The sequence below is a fragment of the Thamnophis sirtalis genome, unplaced genomic scaffold (genome assembly GCF_051295495.1).
Source record: "Thamnophis sirtalis isolate CommonGarterSnake01/CBP01778 unplaced genomic scaffold, rThaSir2_p1.2 scaffold_14, whole genome shotgun sequence".
Taxonomy (NCBI): Eukaryota; Metazoa; Chordata; class Lepidosauria; order Squamata; family Natricidae; genus Thamnophis; species Thamnophis sirtalis.
The window spans coordinates 7,659,626-7,681,989 of record NW_028261394.1 but is presented as its reverse complement, the minus strand read 5'-3'; the positions used below and the strand labels follow the sequence as shown (position 1 = coordinate 7,681,989).

Sequence of the window (22,364 nt, the reverse complement as noted above, 5' to 3'; positions counted from 1 at the left end):
TGGGAGATGAGGCTGGGGCATCTGGGGATGATGGGAGATGAGGTTTGGGCGTCTGGGGATGATGGGAGATGAGGCTGGAGCATCTGGGGTGATGGGAGATGAGGCTGGGGTGTCTGGGGATGATGGGAGATGAGGCTGGGGCGTCTGGGGATGATGGGAGATGAGGTTTGGGCGTCTGGGGATGATGGGAGATGAAGCTATAGCATCTGGGGTGATGGGAGATGAGGCTGGGGCATCTGGGGATGATGGGAGATGAGGTTGGGGCGTCTGGGGATGATGGGAGATGAGGTTTGGGCATCTGGGATGATGGGAGATGAGGCTGGGGCATCTGGGGATGATGGGAGATGAGGTTGGGGCGTCTGGGGATGATGGGAGATGAGGCTGGAGCATCTGGGGTGATGGGAGATGAGGCTGGGGCATCTGGGGATGATGGGAGATGAGGCTGGGGCGTCTGGGGATAATGGGAGATGAGGCTGGGGCATCTGGGGATGATGAGAGATGAGGTTTGGGCGTCTGGGGATGATGGGAGACGAGGCTGGGGCATCTGGGGATGATGGGAGATGAGGTTTGGGCATCTGGGGATGATGGGAGATGAGGCTGGGGCATCTGGGGATGATGGGAGATGAGGCTGGGGTGTCTGGGGATGATGGGAGATGAGGCTGGGGCATCTGGGGATGATGGGAGATGAGGCTGGAGCGTCTGGGGATGATGGGAGGTGCAGATTGGGGATGATGGGAGATGAGGCTGGGACATTTGGGGATGATGGGAGATGCAGGCTGGGGCGTCTGGGGATGATGGGAGATGAGGCTGGGACATTTGGGGATGATGGGAGATGTGGGCTGGGACATTTGGGGATGATGGGAGATGAGGCTGGGGCATCTGGGGATGATGGGAGATGAGGCTGGGGCATCTGGGGATGATGGGAGATGAGGTTTGGGCGTCTGGGATGATGGGAGATGAGGCTGGGGAGTCTGGGGATGATGGGAGATGAGGCTGGGGCATCTGGGGTGATGGGAGATGAGGCTGGGGTGTCTGGGGATGATGGGAGATGAGGCTGGGGCATCTGGGGATGATGGGAGATGAGGCTGGAGCGTCTGGGGATGATGGGAGGTGCAGATTGGGGATGATGGGAGATGAGGCTGGGACATTTGGGGATGATGGGAGATGCAGGCTGGGGCGTCTGGGGATGATGGGAGATGAGGCTGGGACATTTGGGGATGATGGGAGATGAGGCTGGGACATTTGGGGATGATGGGAGATGAGGCTGGGGCATCTGGGGATGATGGGAGATGAGGCTGGGGCATCTGGGGATGATGGGAGATGAGGTTTGGGCGTCTGGGATGATGGGAGATGAGGCTGGGGAGTCTGGGGATGATGGGAGATGAGGCTGGGGCATCTGGGGATGATGGGAGATGAGGCTGGAGCGTCTGGGGATGATGGGAGGTGCAGATTGGGAATGATGGGAGATGAGGCTGGGATATTTGGGGATGATGGGAGATGCAGGCTGGGGCGTCTGGGGATGATGGGAGATGAGACTGGGACATTTGGGGATGATGGGAGATGTGGGCTGGGGAGGATGGGACAAGCAGTCCTAGAGCATCTGTCACCATAAGTCATGCTGCCCGGAGCCTCCAAACAGGGAAACACACTTTTTCCTTCTTTATTCCGTTGCAGACTTTCTTCCTCCTTCAGCTGCCAACCCCCCCCCTCCCACCCAATGTTTGAATCCGGATTAAATATTCTTATTTCCCAAATGCTGAGATTTTTTGTGTTCCATTCATGCCAATTGGTTTCTGTTGCCTGAAAGTCATCTGGTTACATTTCGGGTTTTTTTGGGGGTGGTGGTGGTATTTTATTTATTCCACAAAGGATTTGGGGCGAGGGGCTTCATGAAATCCCCTTTCTTAAAACGGGTCTCATCATCACCGCTTTAAAACAGTCAAATTTACTTACTCCCTGGGGAAGGGGGCGGGGCTTTAAAAGGGGGCGGGGCACGAGTCCTTACCTCCCCGCACATGGAGAAGTCCGCCGCCTGCCACCTAACAACCGGGCGTTCTTGCCTGGACTCGATGCTCCCCTCCATTCGAACCGGGACGCTCTAGCCCAAACGCACTCCACGTTAGAAAACCCCACGTAACCTTCGAACGTCCCCAAGCTCTATGGTTTTGCGCCGGAAACGAAAGGGGGGGAAAGAAGGAAGACCCGCGCGGGGCAGGCTGGGAAAGGCGACTTGTTTCCGCCGTCGCTTCCGCCAAGCTGCCATCTTGGTTTCCTTCCCGGGCAGGGTCGGCGCTCGGCGGTCTCGGCGGCGATGAAGCCCCTTCTGGTGCTGGCGCGGTGCCTCCCCGTGAGTCTGTTGAAGAGGCCGTGGGGAAAAGCGGCCACACCGGGCAGGCCGCGGGGATCCCGAACCGAGCCTGGGATTCCCCTGCTTTTCCGGGGGTGGGAGCGACCTTGAGCGGGTCCTTGCAGCGAAGGGGGCGGCGGGGCTGCTGCTGCTTCTCGGGAGGCGGTTGAGGGAGAAGCGAAGGTCTTTTGGGGCGCTTGAGGCCGAGGCCTGGTTAGGCTGTCCTGGCTGGGGCTGCAGGGAGGTCGAGGGGTCGTCGGGCTCCGCTCACGGGGTGGGGGGGAAGAGGGGAGATCCCTGCAGGTAGAAAGCTAGCAGGGCAGGGAGGTCGAGGGCTGGGTGGGCGTCGTTCAGAAGGACGTGCAAGCGGAGGGGGAAGTGCGTTGCGAGCGGACTGGCACTTCACGCCGGTGTTGGTCTTTATGTTGTCCGAGTTGCCGCATTGACTGTGCCCTGCTGGAACTCTCTATGAAAGGAAATAATGTCTTGCAGGATAAATGGGTGCTTTAAGACTCCCTGCGTTTTCTGAATGCCAGGAGAAATTAAGCAAAACTTTGTGTGTGTGTGTGTACACATACAGCATACACATTGGATGTCCTGGTAATTTTGATTGGTGGGTGGGTGGATAGATGTAGATTAACAGAAGTAGATTGAGGTAGGCAGGTAAGTATAGGTGGATGGATAGATAGATGTAGATTAACAGAGGTAGATTGATAGATGTAGGTGATAGATGGGTAGATAGATGTGGATAGATGGGTAGATAGATGTAGATTGACAGGTAGATTGATAGAAGTAGGTGATGGGTAGATAGATGGATAGATAGAGGTAGATTGACAGAGGTAGGTTAATAAACGTAGGTGATAGATGGGTAGCTAGCTAGCTTGTTAGATAAAGATTGACAGGTAGATTGATAGAAGTAGGTGATAGATGGGTAGATAGATGGATAGATGTGGATAGATAGAGGTAGATAGATAGAGGTAGATTGACAGAGGTAGGTTAATAAACATAGGTGATAGATGGGTAGCTAGCTAGCTTGTTAGATAGATAAAGATTGACAGGTAGATTGATAGAAGTAGGTGATAGATGTGTAGATAGATGGATAGATATGGATAGATAGATGTAGATTGAGAGGTATATTGATAGAAGTAGGTGATAGATGGGTAGATAGATGTGGATAGATGAGTAGATAGATGTAGATTGACAGGTAGATTGATAGAGGTAGGTGATAGATGGGTAGATAGATGGATAGATGTAGATTGATAGACCTAGGTGACAGATGGGTAGATAGATGTAGATTGATAGACCTAGGTGACAGTAGATGGATGGATAGATAGATAGATAGATAGAGGTAGATTGACAGGTAGATTGATAGAAATAGGTGATAGCTGGGTAGATAGATGGGTGGATAGATAGATGTAGATTGACAGATGTAGGTTGATAAACGTAGGTGATAGATGGGTAGCTAGCTAGCTTGTTAGATAGATAGATAAAGATTGACAGGTAGATTGATAGAGGTCGGTAGTAGATAACTAGGCGGATGGATAGATGTAGATAGACAGAAAGTACCGTCACACATATATGCAAAGGTAAAGGATTCCCTGCAGATTTTACTCTTGCTAGTCGTTCCTGACTTTAGTGGGTGGTGCTCATCTCCATTTCCAGGCCATTGAGCCAGTGTTGTCTGAAGACATTTCCATGGTCATGTGGCCAGAATGACATCATGGAGCATTATTTTACACACACACACAAATTAATCTCATATTTATACTCTCTCTACAGAAGAGGTTTTATTCTGTCCAGGCTGCGGCCCAAGTTAAAGGCTCTGCGGCCCCCCGCGTGCAGCTACCCCCCGAGGAACTCGAGGTCAGTCCGAACTTGAAAATGCTTTGCATGTTGACATTTTGGTCAATGGTGAGAGCAGCCACGCGAGTCTTGCATGGACTGAGATCTCTTTTCCCCTAAATGCAGATTACAAAATTATCAAGCGGCTTGATGATTGCCTCTTTGGAAAACTATTGTCCAGTTTCTAGCATCGGCCTCTTCATTAAAGCAGGCAGTAGATATGAGAGTTCCAGCAACTTGGGAACGTCGCATCTGCTCCGTCTTGCAACCAGCCTGGTGAGACACTCCGTTTTTTTCATTTATTTTCAGAAAATACCTTTCAGTTTATTAAAGTCGAATGCACCAAACAGGAATTTGAGATTGGAGAATCAGTCAGGCAAGCGGAGAAAAGTCCAGGCAGATGGGTTTTTTTCCGGTGTTTAAAAAAAAATGGCCAAAAGAGAAAGGATACAGAACAGCAGCCCCCAACCTTTTCTGCACCAGGGACCAGTTCCATGGAGGGAGGGGTTTTTTGCAGACCGGATGGGGTATGGTTTCATGTACTACCTCCATCCCACAGTCTGGTTTCGGGCATGCGGCCCAGTGCTTGTCCACGGACCGAGGGTTGAGCACCCTTGATATAGAATGGTCCAGTTAGCCAAATTGGTGGGCCTGAGATGGCTATCAAATTCTGCTCAGCCATTGGCCTCCAACATTAGAAGCTTTGAAGTGCAGTGGGCTAATATTACCCGATTGTGTAGTAATTTGGAAATAATGTCTTGACAATACGACGAATGCTTTCGCATAACACACTAGGCCAGTGTTAATTTCACCATAACGTGAATAAGCTACAATGATGGCTTAATTTAAAATGCTTAAAACCAAATGTTGTAGGGCCATTTTTGCTATTTAAGTAATCTTAACATTTCATGAGATATGAGATCATATAATTGTGAATGTATATATGAAATTGATAAAATTAAAATAATTAATTAAAAAAAAACATTTCAACATCGTATGTTACTGGTACCCAAGTTTGCCTTCCTTCAGAGTTAGCATTAATGCTCTTGATAGGTTCAGTTTTCAATCAGTGAATTTATCTAATCTTTATGTCCCTCGCATTTTATCATATTTTGTCATCACAATGGGAGAACAGGGTTCGGAAGCTGTGACTCTCTAATAAAATCTAGTGCTGTTAGGATGGACAGGCTCTAAAACTTAGGAATTTCCCCAACATATTAGTTATTTAGCTCAATTGGAGTGGTGCAGTGGGTTTCATCCTAGGTAGTGGTAGCTATTTCTCTCTCTGGGCACAATGTGAAACCATCTGCTGTGAACTCTGCATTGGTGACAGGAAGGGCATCTGCCAGTAAACACTCAGCTCCGTTCAGTTACCTCTACAAGGGATTATGGGGTCATTAAAAGACAAAATAAAATTGATCATTTACCTCAATTCTCCTTTGCTTTGCCTCATCTTTCTCAATCCTGCCCATTATAAGCTAAATAGCTGGAAGAAATGTGATTGATTCAATGCGTCTGGTTATAAAATGCCACAATGGCAAAAGATACATTTCTTTTTCTTTTTTGTTTTGAAAAGTTTTTTTATTGTTATAATTGAACAAAAACACAAAAAAAGGATCATCCTTCATTACATCTTGTAGAAAGCGTGTCGATTGGTTACAAATACATTTCGTGCGTTTCTTCCATAATCATTACTTATACTTCATTCATATTGAATTGTACATTTTAAATCAAAAATCTTTCTGTATTTTACTATCAGTGTACCACAATTCTCATTTAACTACAATTGTTTAAACATGCTTTTGTCTGAAATCATTTGTATTTAAAGACACAACCACCTACTGGCATACATTCGCCAGAGCTACATTTCTTGATGGCTCCCTTCTGCCTTGATAGTTACAGCTCAGAATCTTAAACCTTTTGTCCCCTTCTTTCATCAGACCACAAAGGGAGCCTCTTCTTTCAAGATTGTCACGGGCATCGATAGCGTTGCTGCTAATCTCAGGTTTGTTATCAAAGGTTCGCCTCTTTTTTTTTTTTTTGGAAGGGTTTGGGGAAATGGATTCTCACGAGCGATTTGCTCGCAAGGTGCTTCTTTTTTTTAATGAAAAGGCCTATATTGGAGTTTTGCATTTTATCAAATGAACTGCTAAGGAGTTTGAATAGCTCATGGCAGGGCAACCGAAAGCAGGAAAGGCTTTAAACAAACAGGAAAACAGGAAGCCTTTCAGATTTAATAATCAAAATTGAGGCTATCATAAAGATTTTCTGGGTTTGAGGAGGGAATTTCAGTGATTTGTTTTGCACAACTATTTTCTCAAGTGTAATGGAAGATGGGCAATTTGTAACAGCTAGACTGTTGGTTTTGATAATCTCACTTTAATACTAGTGAATGAATGAACATTCATTCATTCATTCATTCCACAATGTGGCAAAATGCTAAGATTTCAGATATTTCCAATATATTTTCTGTTCTGCAAGTTGTGTGTTTTTGTTCTTTCTTTTTCTAGTGTGACTGCTACCCGGGAGAACATGGTTTATTCCGTGGAATGTTTGCGTGATTACATGTAAGCATTTAGCTGTGTAACATATTCCCTTTTTCAATTCATTCAGTGAGCATTCTCCCTGATAAAAAAATTGTGGAACATTTTAGTACTAATAGATTTTCTGTTTAAAAAAGCAAACAAACATTGTGAGTTTTCTTTGCTTGCTTTATTTAGTGACACTGTGCTGGAATATTTAATAAATGTCACTACTGCTCCGGAATTCAGGCCGTGGGAAGTATCGGAACTCACTACCCGTTTAAAAATGGACAAGGAAATTGCCTTTCACATCCCCCAGGCCTGTAAGTAGTGTTGTTTTTTTTAAAGTTAGTTGGCTATAGTTCTTTAAAATGGGTGGGGAAATTTCTCTGCCACAAGTCTGTTTTGTCAGAGATTAATTGCTGCATGTTGAACTCAAGTGAGTCCCTCCCTCTCATTCTTCCAATTCCATGTTTTGCTTTCCTCTTATCTGCTCTTTTAGACCAAAAGTATCCAAACTTGGCAGTTTTTTAAGACTTCTGGGCCTTAAATTTACGACTTTTAAGCCATGCCAACTGGGGAATTCTGGGAGTTGAAGTTCCACAAGTCTTAAAAGTTGCCATTGTTTGGGGAGCCGCGTTTTAGACTGATAGAGGACATTGCAGAATTCACACACGAGTCTGACAAATTGTTCTTTTTTAGATTTAGGCTGCAGGTGGTCTGTCATTCTTATTTTATTTTTATTTTTATTTTTAATCTACATGACTTGCTGGTTATTACAACAGGGTTCCAACTATGTTTTGAAAGAGGCCTACTAAGTCTAGGTTCAAAATCATTGTGCTCTCTGTGAGTGTAGCTGCTTTCAATCAACAATTCTTATTCCTTCCTATGATCAAGACACTTGAGTGTGGGTAGGCCTCTGTTACTAATTACCTACAGGTAAGGTTAAGTGGGACACACAGGGTCGCGGTGGCTCAGTGGCTAAGATGCTCAACTTATCAGTCAGAAAGGTTGGCAGTTCGAATCCCTAGCGCCATGTAATGGAGTGAGCTCCCGTTACTTGTCCCAGCTTCTGACAATCTTAACAGTTCAAAAGCATGTAAAAAATGCAAGTAAAAAAATAGGGACCACCTTTGGTGGGAAGGTAACAGCGTTCCATGCGCCTTCGGCATTTAGTCATGCCGGCCACATGACCACAGAGACGTCTTCGGACAGTGCTGGCTCTTCGGCTTTGAAACGGAGATGAGCACCGCCCCCTTGAGTCAGGAACGACTAGCACATATGTGCAAGGGGAATCTTACCTTTACCTTAAGGTTAATTACCACTAACTCCCAGTCAGTATCAGTAATTTATGCCTTTGCTAGTTGGTTAAGCACTTGGAAGTGTTCATTTCTACTTTTTTATTACAAAGAAAATTCTGTCACTGAGTTGAGAGAAAATGGTATATGTAGCAACAGGATTTTTGTTTCGTTAGAACACAGCTTAGATACCGATTTTATTTATTTATTATTGATTACATTAATATAGCCCCTCATCCCACACTGGTGACTCAGTGCACATGATTAATATAAGGGGTGGGGGAAGAGTCCTTTCACCTGCTTCACAGACAATTAAAGTGTCGCCTTCTGTTTTGCCTAGGTGTCCTGGAGAATTTGCACGCCGCAGCTTACCGAAATGCCCTGGCTAATTCTTTGTACTGTCCAGATTTCAGGATTGGCAAAATTACATCAGAACAGGCAAGAATCTGAATGGTACTTTTACAGTGATGATGCCTGGAGACACTCTGCTTTGTTCATCCGACTCGGGCAAGGCAGGGCTTCAAATCTTGAAGGATTGGTTTAGCTGTAGAATTCGCTAGGATAAAATGTAGTAATGATTATCAGCTTGGTAGTCTTTAAGAAGGATTAGATGAGACAGCAAAGTACAGATAGTTCTCAACAACCGTTCCAAGTTACAGCAAAAAAGTGGCTTACAATCATTTTAGTTACATATTTAGTTCTTTTGAATAGGAATGGTGTGGTGGCTTAGAGGTAGTGCTCTCGCCTCACAATCAGGAGGCCTGTGAGTTCGATCCTAGGTTAGAGGCAGATATTTCTCTCTCTGGGCACACCCGAGAATATATCTGCCGAACAAAACTCTGCATTGGCAACAGGAAGGGCATCTGGCCCTTCAAACACTGCTACCTCCCTTCAGTTGCTCAGATTCCACCCTGCAAGGAATTATGGGGTTGTTAAAATATGATGAGGATGAGGATGATAAGCTCTTTTGAAGACTTTATCTCTTGTTTTTCCACAGTTGCATGAATATGTCCAGAACAACTTCACAAGTGGACGCATGGCCTTAGTGGGACTTGGTAGGTAATCTCCCATTTCTTGTTTTATGCCATGCTGAAGAGGCAACACTCTTTACCATTTCGAAGGGGTCCTCCTTCTCACCTGGGTGTCGTCTTGCAGGTGTCAGCCACGCCGATCTAAAGCAGGTTGGGGAACAGTTCCTTAACATTCGCAGTGGAGCTGGCCTGGCTGGGGAAAAAGCCAAATATCGCGGAGGTAAGTTGCTTTCCTCTTGAAGTGCCTTTTTTAGCATTCTGAGATTGCTGTGAATACCATATTTTTCAGAGTATAAGATGCACCTCCCCCCCCCCCCACACACACAAAGAGGGCGAAAATCTGGGTGTGTCTTCTACACTGAATTCAGCAATTTTGGCCTACCAAAACCCCTTTGCAAAAATAGATGTGCAGAGGGTTTGGGAGGCTTGCAAAGTGCTCCTGGGGGCTGGGGAGGGCAAAACCGAGCACAAAACAGGCCACTTTTGCTTGCCCCCAGCCCCCCCACGAGCACAATACAAGCCTCCCAAACCCTCTGCATGCCCTTTCTTTTTGCAAAAAACGAGGCGTGCAGAGGGTTTGGGAGGCCTGCAGAGTGCAAAAACTTTAAATTTACCTCTTCAAAATCATGGTGCATCTTATACTCCAGTGCATCTTATAGTCCAAAAAAACGGTATTTGGCAAATCCAGGTCATCCCTGACTTGCATTAGATCATTTAGCGACCGTTTGAAGTGACAATGGCGCTGCAGAAAGCTTTTCACACTTCCGACCATTACAGCATCCTCATGGCCACGTGATCAAAATTCAGACACTTGGCAACTGACTCGTATTTATGACGGTTGCACTGTCCAGGGGTGATGTGACCCCCTTTTGCGACCTTCCGACAAGCAAAACCAATAGGGGAGTTTCCTGGAACATTTCCTAGAATGCTTAGGAGAGAGAGAGACAGACAGACAGAGACAGCGAGAGACAGACAGACAGAGACAGAGAGAGAGAGACAGAGAGAGACAGAGTGAGAGACAGACAGACAGATAGAGATAGAGAGACCGAGAGAGAGACAGAGTGAGACCGAGTGAGAGACCGAGAGAGAGAGAGAGATAGAGAGAGACAGAGACACAGAGAGAGAGAGAGAGAGAGAGAGAGAGAGGTGAAATTCAGTGTCTCCACCGAGCAATCCGTGTTCATCTCTGGCCTACTTAAATCTAGACGAATGTCTCCTCTTCCCTCAAGGTGAAATGCGAGAACAACACGGGGAGAACCTCGTCCATTCGGTTGTAGTAGCAGAAGGAGCAGCTGTTGGAAGCCCGGAAGTGAATGCATTTAGCGTCCTTCAAAATATCCTTGGAGCAGCACCTCTCATTAAGAGAGGAAGCAGGATTACCAGCAGACTTGTCCAGGAGGTCACAAAGGCAACTTCCCTACCCTTTGATGTAAGCACTGAAACTGATCCTTTTTTTTTTAATATCAAGGGCATAGAAATCCTTGTGTGCATATGTGTGTGTGTGTCCCCAGTGTCCATTTAAGATCACGCCGACTGCTTCGGTGACTCCATCCAGCCACCTCATTCTCTGTCGTCCCCTTCTTCTTTTGTCCTCAGCCTTTCCCAGCATGAGGCTCTTCTCCAGGGAGTCCTTCTTCCTTCTCATTAGGTGGCCAAAGTCTTTGAGTTTCCTCTTCAGGATCTGGCCTTCTCAAGAGCAGCCAGCCAGGGTGGATCTCCTCTAGGACTGACCGGTTGGATGGCCTTGCAGTCCAAGGGACTCAATGCAGGAGTCTTCTCCAGCACCAGAGTTCAAAGGCCTCCATTCTTTGGCGCTCAACCTTTCTTATGGTCCAACCTTCACAGCCATCCATTGCAACTGGGAAAACCAGAGCCTTGACTATAGGCACTTTTGTTGGCAAGCTGATGTCTCTGCTTTTTAGGATGCTCTCTAGCCTAATGAGGACAAATTCTCCACTACATCTCTAGTTCTGATGGATTTCTTGGTTTATGACCTTAAGGCACTCGTTTTAAGACTGGGGGAAGGGATTTTTAAAATGTCCATCTAGCATGCCTTCCCTGGTTTGTTTGCCCTTTCAAATGGATGGCCTTTACCTCCAAGCCCTTTACGGTGGCCATATTTCATTTCATCATTTCATTTCATTTATTGGTTTTGTATGCTGCCCACTCCCGAAGGACTCCAGGCAGCTTACAATAAAACAGGGAAAGTGGATAAATAAGACAATACAAGACAATACAACAATTTAAAAATACAGCAACATTCACAATTGAAGTGGGGCTGGATACTTCAACAGCCACCAGCCTGCTGGAACAGCCAGGACTTGGTAGCTTTACGGAAGGCCGGGAGGGTAGTAAGGGTCCGGATTTCCACGGGGAGCTCGTTCCAGAGGGCCGGAGCAGCAACAGAGAAGGCTCTCCCCCGGGGGGTCGCCAGCCGGCATTGGCTGGCAGATGGAATCCGGAGGAGGCCAAGTCTGCGATCAAATCGGTCTTTGGGAGGTTATATTATGTTCCAACGTTCACAGTCATAGCCTTGACTATACACACTTTTGCTGGCAGGGTGATGTCTCTGCTTTCTAGTCTGCTGTCTAGATTTGCCCTAGCTTTCTTTCCCAGGAGCAAGCGTCTTTTAATTTCTTGGCTGCAATACAATCTTGAATTGTATGGTCTTTCATTCATTGATCATCAGTTTTTAAAGGTTTTTTTTTTTTAAGCGAGCCTTTAAGATACCTTGCAATCCTGAGTGCCAATCAGAAGCAGCATTCCTTCTTCTCTCCTACAGGAATAGCTGCATCTTCTAAACTCCTCGCAAAGATTAGCGTACCAACTAAAAGAAGCAGGCTTTTCTCCTTTGGAAAAGGAAGAGATTCCTCAACTAAAAGTACATAAAATTAATTTGCCGAGGTTTCATTAAGTGAGAATCTTAAGTTTGTAAGCAAATGCTTCATCTGAACGCCCAGCAGTTTGCAGTATTCAAAATAGGTTATACTGGGGGGAAATATGCTAGAATACGTTAACTGAAGCAGCCTTCTGTTGCAGGTAACAGCATTCAATGCGAATTACTCTGATTCTGGACTTTTTGGCATATACACCATCGCTCAAGCTTCAGTCACCAGGGAGGTAAGTTATCAGGGCTGGCGTAATGCTAGATCTCCTTGGGGCCTGTGAATTGCTTCCACTCTCAACGTACCTTCTCAGGACGGGCGTGCCAAAAATGTGCAACTCCATTGGGAGGGATGTTAAGGGGGAAAATGGAGGTCTGTGAGGATGGGGTGGGTACCTCCTAGTTACTGCAGCCAAAAGTAACATATTTTATATGTAACGGTTGTGTCAAGGTAATCAAAGCTGCTTTGAATCAAGTGAAGGCAGTTTCCGAGGGCGGAGTTACTGAGGAAGAAGTGAAAAGAGCCAAGTAAGTGTCCTCCCCCCCCCCCTGTCCCCCCAAGATTGTTTGGTTATTCAGTGATTTGTTCACTTTCCAAAAAATATTGTGGTTCCTTCTTTCCGTTACATTTTTTTTTAACTATCAGCTATGGCTATGTGTAATATAGCAATAGCAGTTAGCAATAGCAGTTAGACTTATATACCGCTTCATAGGGCTTTCAGCCCTCTCTAAGCGGTTTACAGAGTCAGCATATCGCCCCCAAGAACAATCCGGGTCCTCATTTTACCCACCTCGGAAGGATGGAAGGCTGAGTCAACCTTGAGCCGGTGTGATTTGAACCGCCGAACTGCAGCTAACAGTCAGCTGAAGTGGCTGCAGTACTGCACTCTAACCACTGCGCCACCTCGGCTCCTATATAATCTTTGTGTCTGCTGAAACTTTATTAAGCTAGAGTATTAAAAAAAAAGTCACATCTTTCTGTATGTGTGAAATTTGTCATCCAAAATGAACAACAAAGTGCTATTCAGAAGCAAGGTTGTAACAGAGATAGAGCACGTGGTCTTTATTATGTATTTGTTTATTTGTTAGAGTTTTATCCCTTTATTAATCCATAAGTAATTCAACGTAAACATATATAATCCTCCTCCTTCCACCTGGTGAGGTGTGGGTTAGGCTGAGAGAGAGTGAGGAACTGGCCCAAAGTCGCCCAGCCAGCAGCTTTCGTGGCTAAGATGGGACTCAAACTGGCCGCCTCCTGGTGTGATTGGCCCCAAATCACCCAGGCTAAGGCAGGACTAGAACTCACAGTCTCCTGGTTTCTAGGCTGGCACCTTAACGACTTCACCCACCTGATTAAATGCAGAACTTCCTGCTGTCTCGAGAACATTGTCTGTTTGAGATTCTTTTGCTCTGTCAGTCCAGAGTAAATGACATGAGTGGCCAAACAGTTAATTTGTTCTTTTTGCAATCAGTTGAATCGTTTTTTTTAAAAGGAGCAAAAATACTGTTATCCAAAATCTATTTATTCTGATTTTACAAATTTATTTGTACATCTATATTTATTACATGATTTTACAAAGTGCATGATTATGGCATTTTTCTTTTGGAGATATTTCATTGAAACTTATATTTGTTCCCCATTGCACAAGTGAAATTTCTCAGATGACTTTCCTCATGTTGCTTTCCTTAGAGAATCTCCTTAATGCCACAGTGACAGCCTTTATAGAGTAACCCACCTCCTTGGATTCAACTGCAATACAAAGGAAATGTTTGTCGAAAAGCAAAGTGACAATAATGGGAAATATATTCCAGCTTTATCCTTAGCACACATTTTCTTCTACTCTTTCAGTATTTATCTCATGATCAAGTTAACCTAGCCACTGTACCATAGTTTTGAGAACATCAGCATTGTAGGAGTAATGCCTTAAAAAGCTTAACGAAAGCAAAACTGGGTAATAAACGCTTTTGTTAATTAATGGATGGCACCAATTCTTTGTGCCATTAGTAAGAGAAACCCAGGGATGGGCTGCTGGGGGATTCGCACAGGTTCAGGCGATCCTCTAGTTAGGATTCTGCCCGGTTCGGCAAACCCCCAAATACCACCCCTGGTTGGCTCTGCCCCTCCCACTATAAACCCACCAGTTTTTTGCCCTTCCCCAGAAGCTCGAGAAAAACCTCTCGAACCTGGAGAGGGCAAACCCAACCCCCCCACCCCACCCCCGATGGTGCAGAAGGCCAACTAGGCCACGCCCACCCAGCAACGTGGGTTGACCCATTGCTGGGAACCTTTTGAAGCCCACCCCTACCCTGACTTGTAAAAATCAACAGGTGTCTTTGTCACTTTTCTGTGCGAATTGTCCTAATCCTTATCTCATTAAAATCCAGTAGCTTTACCAGTGGTTGGGGGGAAAAAAGGGGGTGGAGATTAAGAATATAATCAGTGTTGTTTAGCAAATTAAATACCCAGACAACACGATGTTTTTTATTAAGCGCTAAGAAACGTAATTAATAAAAATATTATATTTTTTAAAAAAATACAGTGGCTTTGTATTAGGGGTGTCCAGCCTCATCAACGTTAAGACCCGTGGACTTTAACTTCCAGAATTCCCCAGCCAGCCATGCTGGCTGGGGAATTCTGGGAGTTGAAGTCCACGGGTCTTAACGTTGACAAGGCTGGAAATATCCCTGGCTTTACAGTGAAGATACGCCGTTTTTAGGAACGGTGAGCAGGCTGCCGTCCTTACCTTCCCTCCCTTTTCTTGACAGGCAGCAAATGAAGGCGGCTTTTTTTATGTCCGTGGAGTCTTCCGAAGGTTTGCTGAATGAAATTGGTAGCCAGGCGTTGGCGTTGGGGACGTACACTTCTCCGGCCCACGTGGTTGAACAGATCGACTCTGTCACCACTGCTGACGTCGTGAATGTAAGTCTGGCGCCTGCCAGTCTTCGTTATAATAAGATGAAGAAATCAAATTAGGCCGGTTTTCTATCTCTAGGCAGGAATCGGGGGGCACCTCTGGGGTCTTAATGATTTCCTCCAGAAAAGGGTGAACAATCGTAGCTGGGACTGAATCCTGAATCCACGGGTACCCCATCGTCAGTGCAGAGGGACAAAGTTTGAGATCCCATAGTGCAGCCTATATTAGGCTGATGCCTGTGGTTAATTTGCACACTCCAAAGTAAACGTAAATTAAACCACCATTCTTTGGAATCGGGCACGTTCTGCATTCGCGTCTAGTTTTCATCCGTGTTAACTTTCTTTGGAGGCCTGTTTTAATAGAAAAAGAGGATAGAAAATGAGCTGGCATCGGTTCGCTTTTATGTCAGGAAGACTGACTCTCTGCAAGTAGTCCTCGGCTTACGACCGTTCGCTGACAACGAAGTTACAATCGCCCTGAAAAAAAAATGGGATTTGAGCAGTCTTTGCACTTAATGGTCAACATATGCTGGAGTCATGTGATGACTATTTGCAACCCTTCCCAGCTGGCCTCCGACAGAGTTGGTGAGGGGAGCCAGATTCACTTAATGGCTGCATGGTTCACTTAACGGCTGCTGTGGTTTACTTACCTACCACGGTAAAAAAAAAAAAGGTTGCAAATTGAATGTGACTTGTTTAACAGCTGCCTTGCTTAGCAAAGGAAATTCTATTCACGCTTGTGAGTGTAAGTCAAGGACTATCCTGTTCTGGCCTAGGCTTCCCCAGCAGCACAAAGCCGAGTCCTCGTCCCGATAAACCCCTTTTAATTAATTTAATTCCTCTCCAACAAAGTTCTTTCCTCTCCCACAGTCTTTCAAGATAGTTCACAATTACTGACCTTTATCAGGCTTGGAGAGTGGCCAGGCCGAGATCTTTCAGACACCGCAATATTTGGCAAGAATGCAGGAATAAACTAATTGTCTCCTGCAAACTCCACTCCCCTTTCGCTCCTCTTTTATTCCCTCTGGGAGGGGCCATTCCCCTAGTCGACCCTTGTTCCTTTAGCTGTTCCCTTCGTCTGGCAACTCTGCGCATGCGCACACTGGGAAGAGGCTCCAGCTGTTTGTCTGCCCCACTGATGTCTCACTCTGAAGGCAGCTGATAACTGGCATACGGCCCTGGCCCCCTCTCTGCCTCCGACACAGAGCCCTCATCAGAATCTTCCCCAGATTCCAGGACTGGCCCATGTTCCTCCCCAACCTCCTCACTGTCCGAGTCTGCTGCCAGCTCTGCTGGCGGGCCACAACACACCTGTAATTTAAAAAGAGACTTTAAACTTAAAAGAGTGTATTTTGAAAGAAGCAGGCTTTGCTAATTGTTCAATATGTTTACGAACCAAACCTCCTGCTTTTATTTTGTTCAGGCGGCCAAGAAGTTTGTCAGTGGGAAGAAGTCGATGACCGCTCGGGGAAATCTATCCAATACTCCTTTTGTTGACGAGTTGTAAGAAAGCAAAGACAAGGGTACGGCTGCAAGGCGAACCCCAAAGCAAACGGATTTGAGTTTGTGCTTTGGCTTAACCGATTTCCATGTCCATTTACGTAACGTCAAATAAAGTGCAGAACTCGTACAACAAGGGAATGGCCGGCATGTTTGTCTTCGAAAACTAAATCGCAGAAGTTGACACCGTTGGTTGGGCAACTTGGGTTGTAAGGCTTGTAAAGAAATAAATAAACTTAAGAAAGTGAGTTCTAGCAATAAGGTGTATGAACAAAGCTTCTGAATCTTTCGGCTTTGGTGTTAAGCTATTTCAGAGAGAATTCTCTACGTAGCACATAAGAGGCAGCACTTATTTAAGTCAATGCAGTCATTTTGAAATAAATTCTTACCTCTAAAAGTGAAGGGCAGCTGAGTGCAGTTCTTTCCATGATCCTTCAGAGGCTGGCTTCCAGAAATTGTCCATAAGAAAACTAGATTTCTTCCTCCCTTCTAAGGTGGTTTCCTCCGCAGGAGAGCATGTCTACTTTCAAAAAAACCCAGGTTTTCACATCTCCACACAGATGGAAACCGGTTTTCAGTTCAGGGATAAGGGATGCAAGCGAAAATCCGACGTGGCACCCCTTCCCACCCACCCCCCCAAATCTAAGCCCTAGGGGCAAAGATACATTCAGGGCGCCTCTCTACTCGAGTTCGTAAGAAACGTTTTCGAGCCAAAACGCATCCGACACGGAGGAAGAGGACGAGGACGAGGGCGGGGCTTTGTGTTTGGGCATAGTCCAGTACGGCGAGGATGAAGATAAGTATAAGGTTGACATATCCGCCTCCCTTTCCGTTTCAAAGTCCTTGTGGATCATAATGTCGCAACCGATGTCGGAGCCCACCGTAAAGGTATAGGTTTTCTTCTCGAAAATGTGCCAGTCTTTGGAGATCCACTTGGGTTGATGCTTCATTCGAGGCTTGATGGAAAGCGAGTGCAGAGTTTTGACGTTTTGGTTGCTACGGATACTACGGACACTGTGGACGCTATGGATACTACGGATACTATGGGCGCTATGGATGCTATGGGCGCTATGGATACTACGGATGCTATTGGCGCTATGGATACTACGGATGCTATGGCCGCTATGGATACTACGGATGCTATGGCCGCTATGGATGCTACGGATGCTATGGCCGCTATGGATGCTATGGCCGCTACGGGCACTACGAGCACTGCCCACTGACAAAGCTCTCACGCGCTCTGGTTCCTGGTAGCTTTCCTCACTATCGCTCTCGCTCTCTTCAAACATCTCTTCGCTCTCGTTCTCCAAGTCTTCGCTGCTCGTCCAATTTTCTTCGCTGGCGTCACTCTCTCTGCTGAAATGTAGAGAAGGGTCAGTTTGAGCAAGGAACAGTCACTACCGTTTTAGTGTTTGTTTCTCAAAAATGTGGACAGATAACAAAACTTACTCGATTGCAGGCCCTTTTAATTCAGGAATGCTCATGAGGGCAGCCTGCCACCGGCTTGGGATTTTAATAAAATCCCTGTAAACCTGGATTTGCAGGACGGTCCCTATGGGAACGGTGTGCAGGAGCTGCCTTAGTTCTCGCAAGGTCCAGCCTAAGACGTTGGCGTGTCCGATTTTGAGGATGATGTCGCCTGAAACAAACAAACCCAAAACGGAATCGGCCCAGGATTACTCTTCACTGCCAATCAGTGGTTAAGAAACGCAATTGAAAAGTACACTTCAAAATAAATCTGTTTCAATTAAGCGTAACATAAGCATAATAAGGGACTCGGGGGCTAAGACGCTGAGCTTGTCAGTCAGAAAGGTTGGCAGTTCGGCGGTTCGAATCCCTAGCGCTGCGTAATGGAATGAGCTCCTGTTATTTGTCCCAGCTTCTGCCAACCTAGCATTTCGGAAGCATATAAAAAAATGCAAGTAGAAAAATAGGAACCACCTTTGGTGAGAAGGTAACAGTGTTCTGTGCGTTTTTGGCTTTTAGCCATGCTGGCCACATGACTATGGAGAAGTCTTCGGACAACACTGGCTCTTTGACTTTGAAATTGAGATAAGCACCACCCCCCAGAGTCGGGAACAACTAGGACATGTGTGAGGGGAACCTTTATCTTTACCTTTTGAACATAACAATAAAATAGTTGTGTGTGTTTGCGAAGGTGTGCAAAATAAGTTAATAAAGAGAAAACATCCCAAAATGTGGATTGCTCAAAAATCAAGTAGTCCTTCACCAAGGAGGTTGGTTGGTTAGTTTTCTATGCCACCCATCTCCCCGACTCTGGGCAGTTTGATTGATTGAACATTGCTAGGACAAACACAGATTTTTATCAAATGGTACTTATAGCACCTATCGAGGAGTCCAGCTTTTGTAGGAGGCCACATGTTACACATGGTCTTCATTGGGCAACAGATGCAACATAACCTGAAGGTGGGGGGGAATATTGGTCATGGTCAGCTCCCACTCTTGCTCCATTTGGATCAGGCTGGTGTATCCTTTGGATTGTCAAAAGGGTAGTTGGAGGTTTGCTTGAGGTCGTGATGGACAGTTCTACTGAGTTGATAGAAAAAAAATACCCTTGGACAATATTGGCAAGAATGCAGGAATAAACTAATTGTCTCCTGCAAACTCCACTCCCCTTTCGTTCCTTTTTTATTCCTTATGGGAGGGGCCATTCCCCTAGTCGACCCTTGTTCCTTTAGCTGTTCCCTTTGTCTGGCAACTCTGCGCATGTGCACAATGGGAAGAGGCTCTAGCTGTTTGTCTGCCCCACTAATGTCTGACTCCGTGGGCAGCTGAATACTGGCATACGGCTCTGGCCCCCTCTCTGCCTCCGACACAGAGCCCTCATCAGAGCCTTCCCCAGATTCCAGGACTGGCCCATCTTCCTCCCCAACCTCCTCACAGCCCGAGTCTGCTTAAGTGGTCTCTTCCCCTTTCATGTATCTATTGAGGAGGTTCAGGAGATGAAGTGGCAGTAGAAGCCAGGAGCAATGCTGATGGAAGACCGGAAGCCATTCTAACCAAATATGATCCACCAAAGGTTTGGTTGACAACCTCTACGGAGGTAGTGAAAGAGGCACAATAATACAGGTAGTCCTCAACTTACAGCAGTTTGTTTAGGGACCATTTGAAGTTACGACGACACTGAAAAAAACGACTCAGGGCCATTTTTCACACTTGATGCTTGGCAACTCATTTATGATGGTTGCAGTGTCCCAAGGCCATGTGGTCCCCATTTGCGACCTTCCAACAAGCAAAGTCAATGGGGAAGCCAGATTTACTTAAGCACCGCATTACTAACTTAACAACTGCAACGATTCACTTCACAACTGGCAAGAAGGATTGTAAAAATGGGACAAAGCTCGCATAACAAATGTCTCGCTTAGCATATTGGGTTCAATTGTGGTCGTAAGTCAAGGACTACCTGTAATCTCTCCTGGATAGTGACAGAGTTTAACTGCAGTTTATGGTGGGGTTTTGTTTTGTTTTTTTACTCCTGGGAACTTAAATCCATTTACATTGTTGTAAATGCATAGTCTCAAATTGGTTTTGTGGTTTCATCTCACCTGTTTGGAGTTTGCCATCTCTGGCAGAGGCGCCTTTCTCTACCAGGCCAGAAATCTGGAGATAAGGCCCATTCTGAATAAGAATGATACCAAGACCTTCCTGGTCCATCTGAATGTTTGTCTTGATCGTTGTGCTCAAAGTATGTTCCGAATCCCCCATGTCCGAAGACCCATCTAAATGACAAATGCAGGGAATCTTCAAAAAGCTGAGCTTTGCTTACTCATCAGTGTAGAATTCCATCACACCCAGTTTCTTAAGATAACACAATTCCTCTGGCCTGCCTTGTACAAAATGGCCTGCATTTTTATCCTGTTCTCAAGTCAACTTTAGATCTTGCTTTCTTGACTAGCATAATTGGCAGGATTTGTTCTGAGCCATAAATATAGATTTTCATATTGTGCAAACGGCTGAAAACTCTGGATTATATTAAAAGAGTGTTGTGTAAAGCCAACATTGGTTTATTTGAACCAAACATTGCATTCTGAACTCAAAACACCGTGTTAAACCTGCCTTCCTCGAGCAAAAGTCTGATTCTAACCACCGGAGCCCATTGGCTCAATTTTTCTACAGTCTGAAATTTTGAAGCAACCCAATCCATGATACGTTAGAGCTGTTTCCCCTAATCTGACGTTCTTAAGTGTGCTGAACTATGGCTTCCCTACCAATTACCACATTTTTTCCTGGTTCTGGTAATGACTTTAAAATTGTGAGCCAACACCTTTGGAAAATGTTGAATTAGCAAAATCTTCTTTAGCCAACTGAACAACAAATTTCCCCTAGATGTGTTGGATGCGAAGTTAGAAATATGTGCTTACCTGAATCCCAGTCACTCTCATAATCTTCTAAGTCAGAAAAAAAGCTTTCCTCATCTGCAGAGAATGAGAATACTAGTAAGTTTACAAAGCTTGTAAATCCTGACCCGAAGTATACAAGACGGTCATCATAATCCAAAGAGCATGCTCTACGCTTGGTGGGTTGTTTTTTTTGTTTTGTTTTGTTTTTTTGGTTTTTTTTGCTTAAGCCAAATCTTAGCAAGAGAAAAGTAAAGGAAATAAAGAAACACATGGAGAAGTTGGCAAAGATGAGATCCAACCAAAAAGACAGTCCCAAAACCTGAGGATGTCTAATGGCATTTGCTCTTTCATTAGCAAACTTTAGCGGTATACCATATAGTCCTTAGGAAGTCCTACTTTGAAAAGCTATTTGTTACTAATAGCAGGAGACTTATATACCGCTTCATAGGGCTTTCAGCCCTCTCTAAGCGGTTTACAGAGTCAGCATATCGCCCCCACAGTCTGGGTCCTCATTTTACCCACCTCGGAAGGATGGAAGGCTGAGTCAACCCTGAGCCGGTGAGATTTGAACCGCTGAACTGCTGATCTAGCAGTAGCCTGCAGTGCTGCATTTAACCACTGCGCCACCTCGGCTCTGAGCATCAGTGGCTGCCTCCTTGTGAGAAATTTGAAGTTGAATCAAATGTGTACTTCATTGGATGCCAGCCAAGATGCCCATCGATCAATAACAATTACTGCTTAAAGAAAGAATTGGCCAGACGTCATTCATCGTGTAAGTACATGCAGGAAGGTAATGGTGATATCAACATCTCTGCACAATGAGCAGCATTTGTTGACCCCAAAAACTTGAAAGGTCGGTTGCAAGAATTCATATCAAATTATTGACCGCATTGATGGAAAGAGAAAGGAAGAAGAGCAAGTGAGAAGGAATTTAGCAATAATGATACCTGATGATACGTCAGACCATCTTCTGAAGATCGGTCTGGTTGATGACCTCCTTCTGAAATATTGCCACTTTAGAGATGACTTTCTTCTTTCAAAAGGTGTCTCTCTGGCGGAGGAACGCCTTCTCTCAGAAGATTTCCTCCGGTCAAATGTCCTCCCTCCGTCAGCTGATGACGTCCTCCTGAAATGTGGTTCTCTTGTAGAGGGCCTCCTGGCCGAGGATCTCCTTCTGTCAGATGGGCTCTCTCTGGCGGAGGATCTCCTTCTGTCAGAAGATTTCCTCCTGTCAAATGGCCTCCCTCGGTCAGCTGATGATCTCCTCCTGAAATATGGTTCTCTTGTAGAGGGCCTCCTGGCAGAGGATCTCCTTCTGTCAGAAGGACTCCATCTGTCAAATGGCCTTCCTTGGTCAGCTGATGACTTCCTCCTGAAATGTGGTTCTCTTGTAGAGGGCCTCCTGGTAGATGATCGCCTTCTGTCAGATGAGCTTTCTCTGGCGGAGGATCTCCTTCGGTCAGAAGATTTCCTCCTGTCAAATGTCCTCCCTCGGTCAGCTGATGATCTCCTCCTGAAATGCGGTTCTCTTGTAGAGGGCCTCCTGGTAGATGATCGCCTTCTGTCAAATGATCTCTCTCTGGTGGAGGATCTCCTTCGGTCAGAAGATCTCCTCCTGTCAAATGGCCTCCCTTGGTCAAATGTCCTTTTGCTGTCAGATAATCT

The 22,364-nt window shown here is 45.6% G+C and overlaps 2 protein-coding genes across 2 annotated transcripts; one reads left to right on the top strand and one right to left on the bottom strand.

The window, feature by feature from the left end:
• Positions 1-2,215: 2,215 nt before the first annotated feature.
• Positions 2,216-16,586, top strand: UQCRC2 (ubiquinol-cytochrome c reductase core protein 2). The gene is made up of 14 exons (XM_087701736.1): positions 2,216-2,347; positions 4,127-4,210; positions 4,316-4,465; positions 6,130-6,194; positions 6,700-6,756; positions 6,910-7,034; positions 8,350-8,447; positions 9,007-9,064; positions 9,165-9,260; positions 10,270-10,469; positions 12,080-12,160; positions 12,376-12,452; positions 14,691-14,844; positions 16,262-16,586. Exons 1-14 carry the CDS (start codon positions 2,312-2,314, stop codon positions 16,343-16,345), a joined length of 1,365 nt encoding a protein of 454 aa, XP_087557862.1. The 5' UTR covers positions 2,216-2,311; the 3' UTR covers positions 16,346-16,586.
• Positions 16,587-17,012: 426 nt separating this feature from the next.
• PDZD9 (PDZ domain containing 9) lies at positions 17,013-21,468 on the bottom strand. The gene is made up of 5 exons (XM_087729245.1): positions 21,435-21,468; positions 20,721-20,774; positions 19,905-20,120; positions 17,788-17,977; positions 17,013-17,694 (listed from the first exon to the last, which is right to left on the bottom strand). Exons 1-5 carry the CDS (start codon positions 21,466-21,468, stop codon positions 17,019-17,021), a joined length of 1,170 nt encoding a protein of 389 aa, XP_087585371.1. The 3' UTR covers positions 17,013-17,018.
• Positions 21,469-22,364: the final 896 nt, after the last annotated feature.

Excerpts from the sequence above, each read along its gene's own strand:
- UQCRC2 (XM_087701736.1), top strand. The coding sequence starts at position 2,312 with ATGAAGCCCCTTCTGGTGCTGGCGCGGTGCCTCCCC. Across the intron at positions 2,348-4,126 it reads TGCTGGCGCGGTGCCTCCCC|AAGAGGTTTTATTCTGTCCA; the intron begins GTGAGTCTGTTG and ends CTCTCTCTACAG. Across the intron at positions 4,466-6,129 it reads TCCGTCTTGCAACCAGCCTG|ACCACAAAGGGAGCCTCTTC; the intron begins GTGAGACACTCC and ends TTCTTTCATCAG.
- PDZD9 (XM_087729245.1), bottom strand. The coding sequence starts at position 21,468 with ATGAATGACGTCTGGCCAATTCTTTCTTTAAGCA. Across the intron at positions 17,978-19,904 it reads AGATGGCAAACTCCAAACAG|GCGACATCATCCTCAAAATC; the intron begins GTGAGATGAAAC and ends TGTTTGTTTCAG. Across the intron at positions 17,695-17,787 it reads TTAAAAGGGCCTGCAATCGA|CAGAGAGAGTGACGCCAGCG; the intron begins GTAAGTTTTGTT and ends TCTACATTTCAG.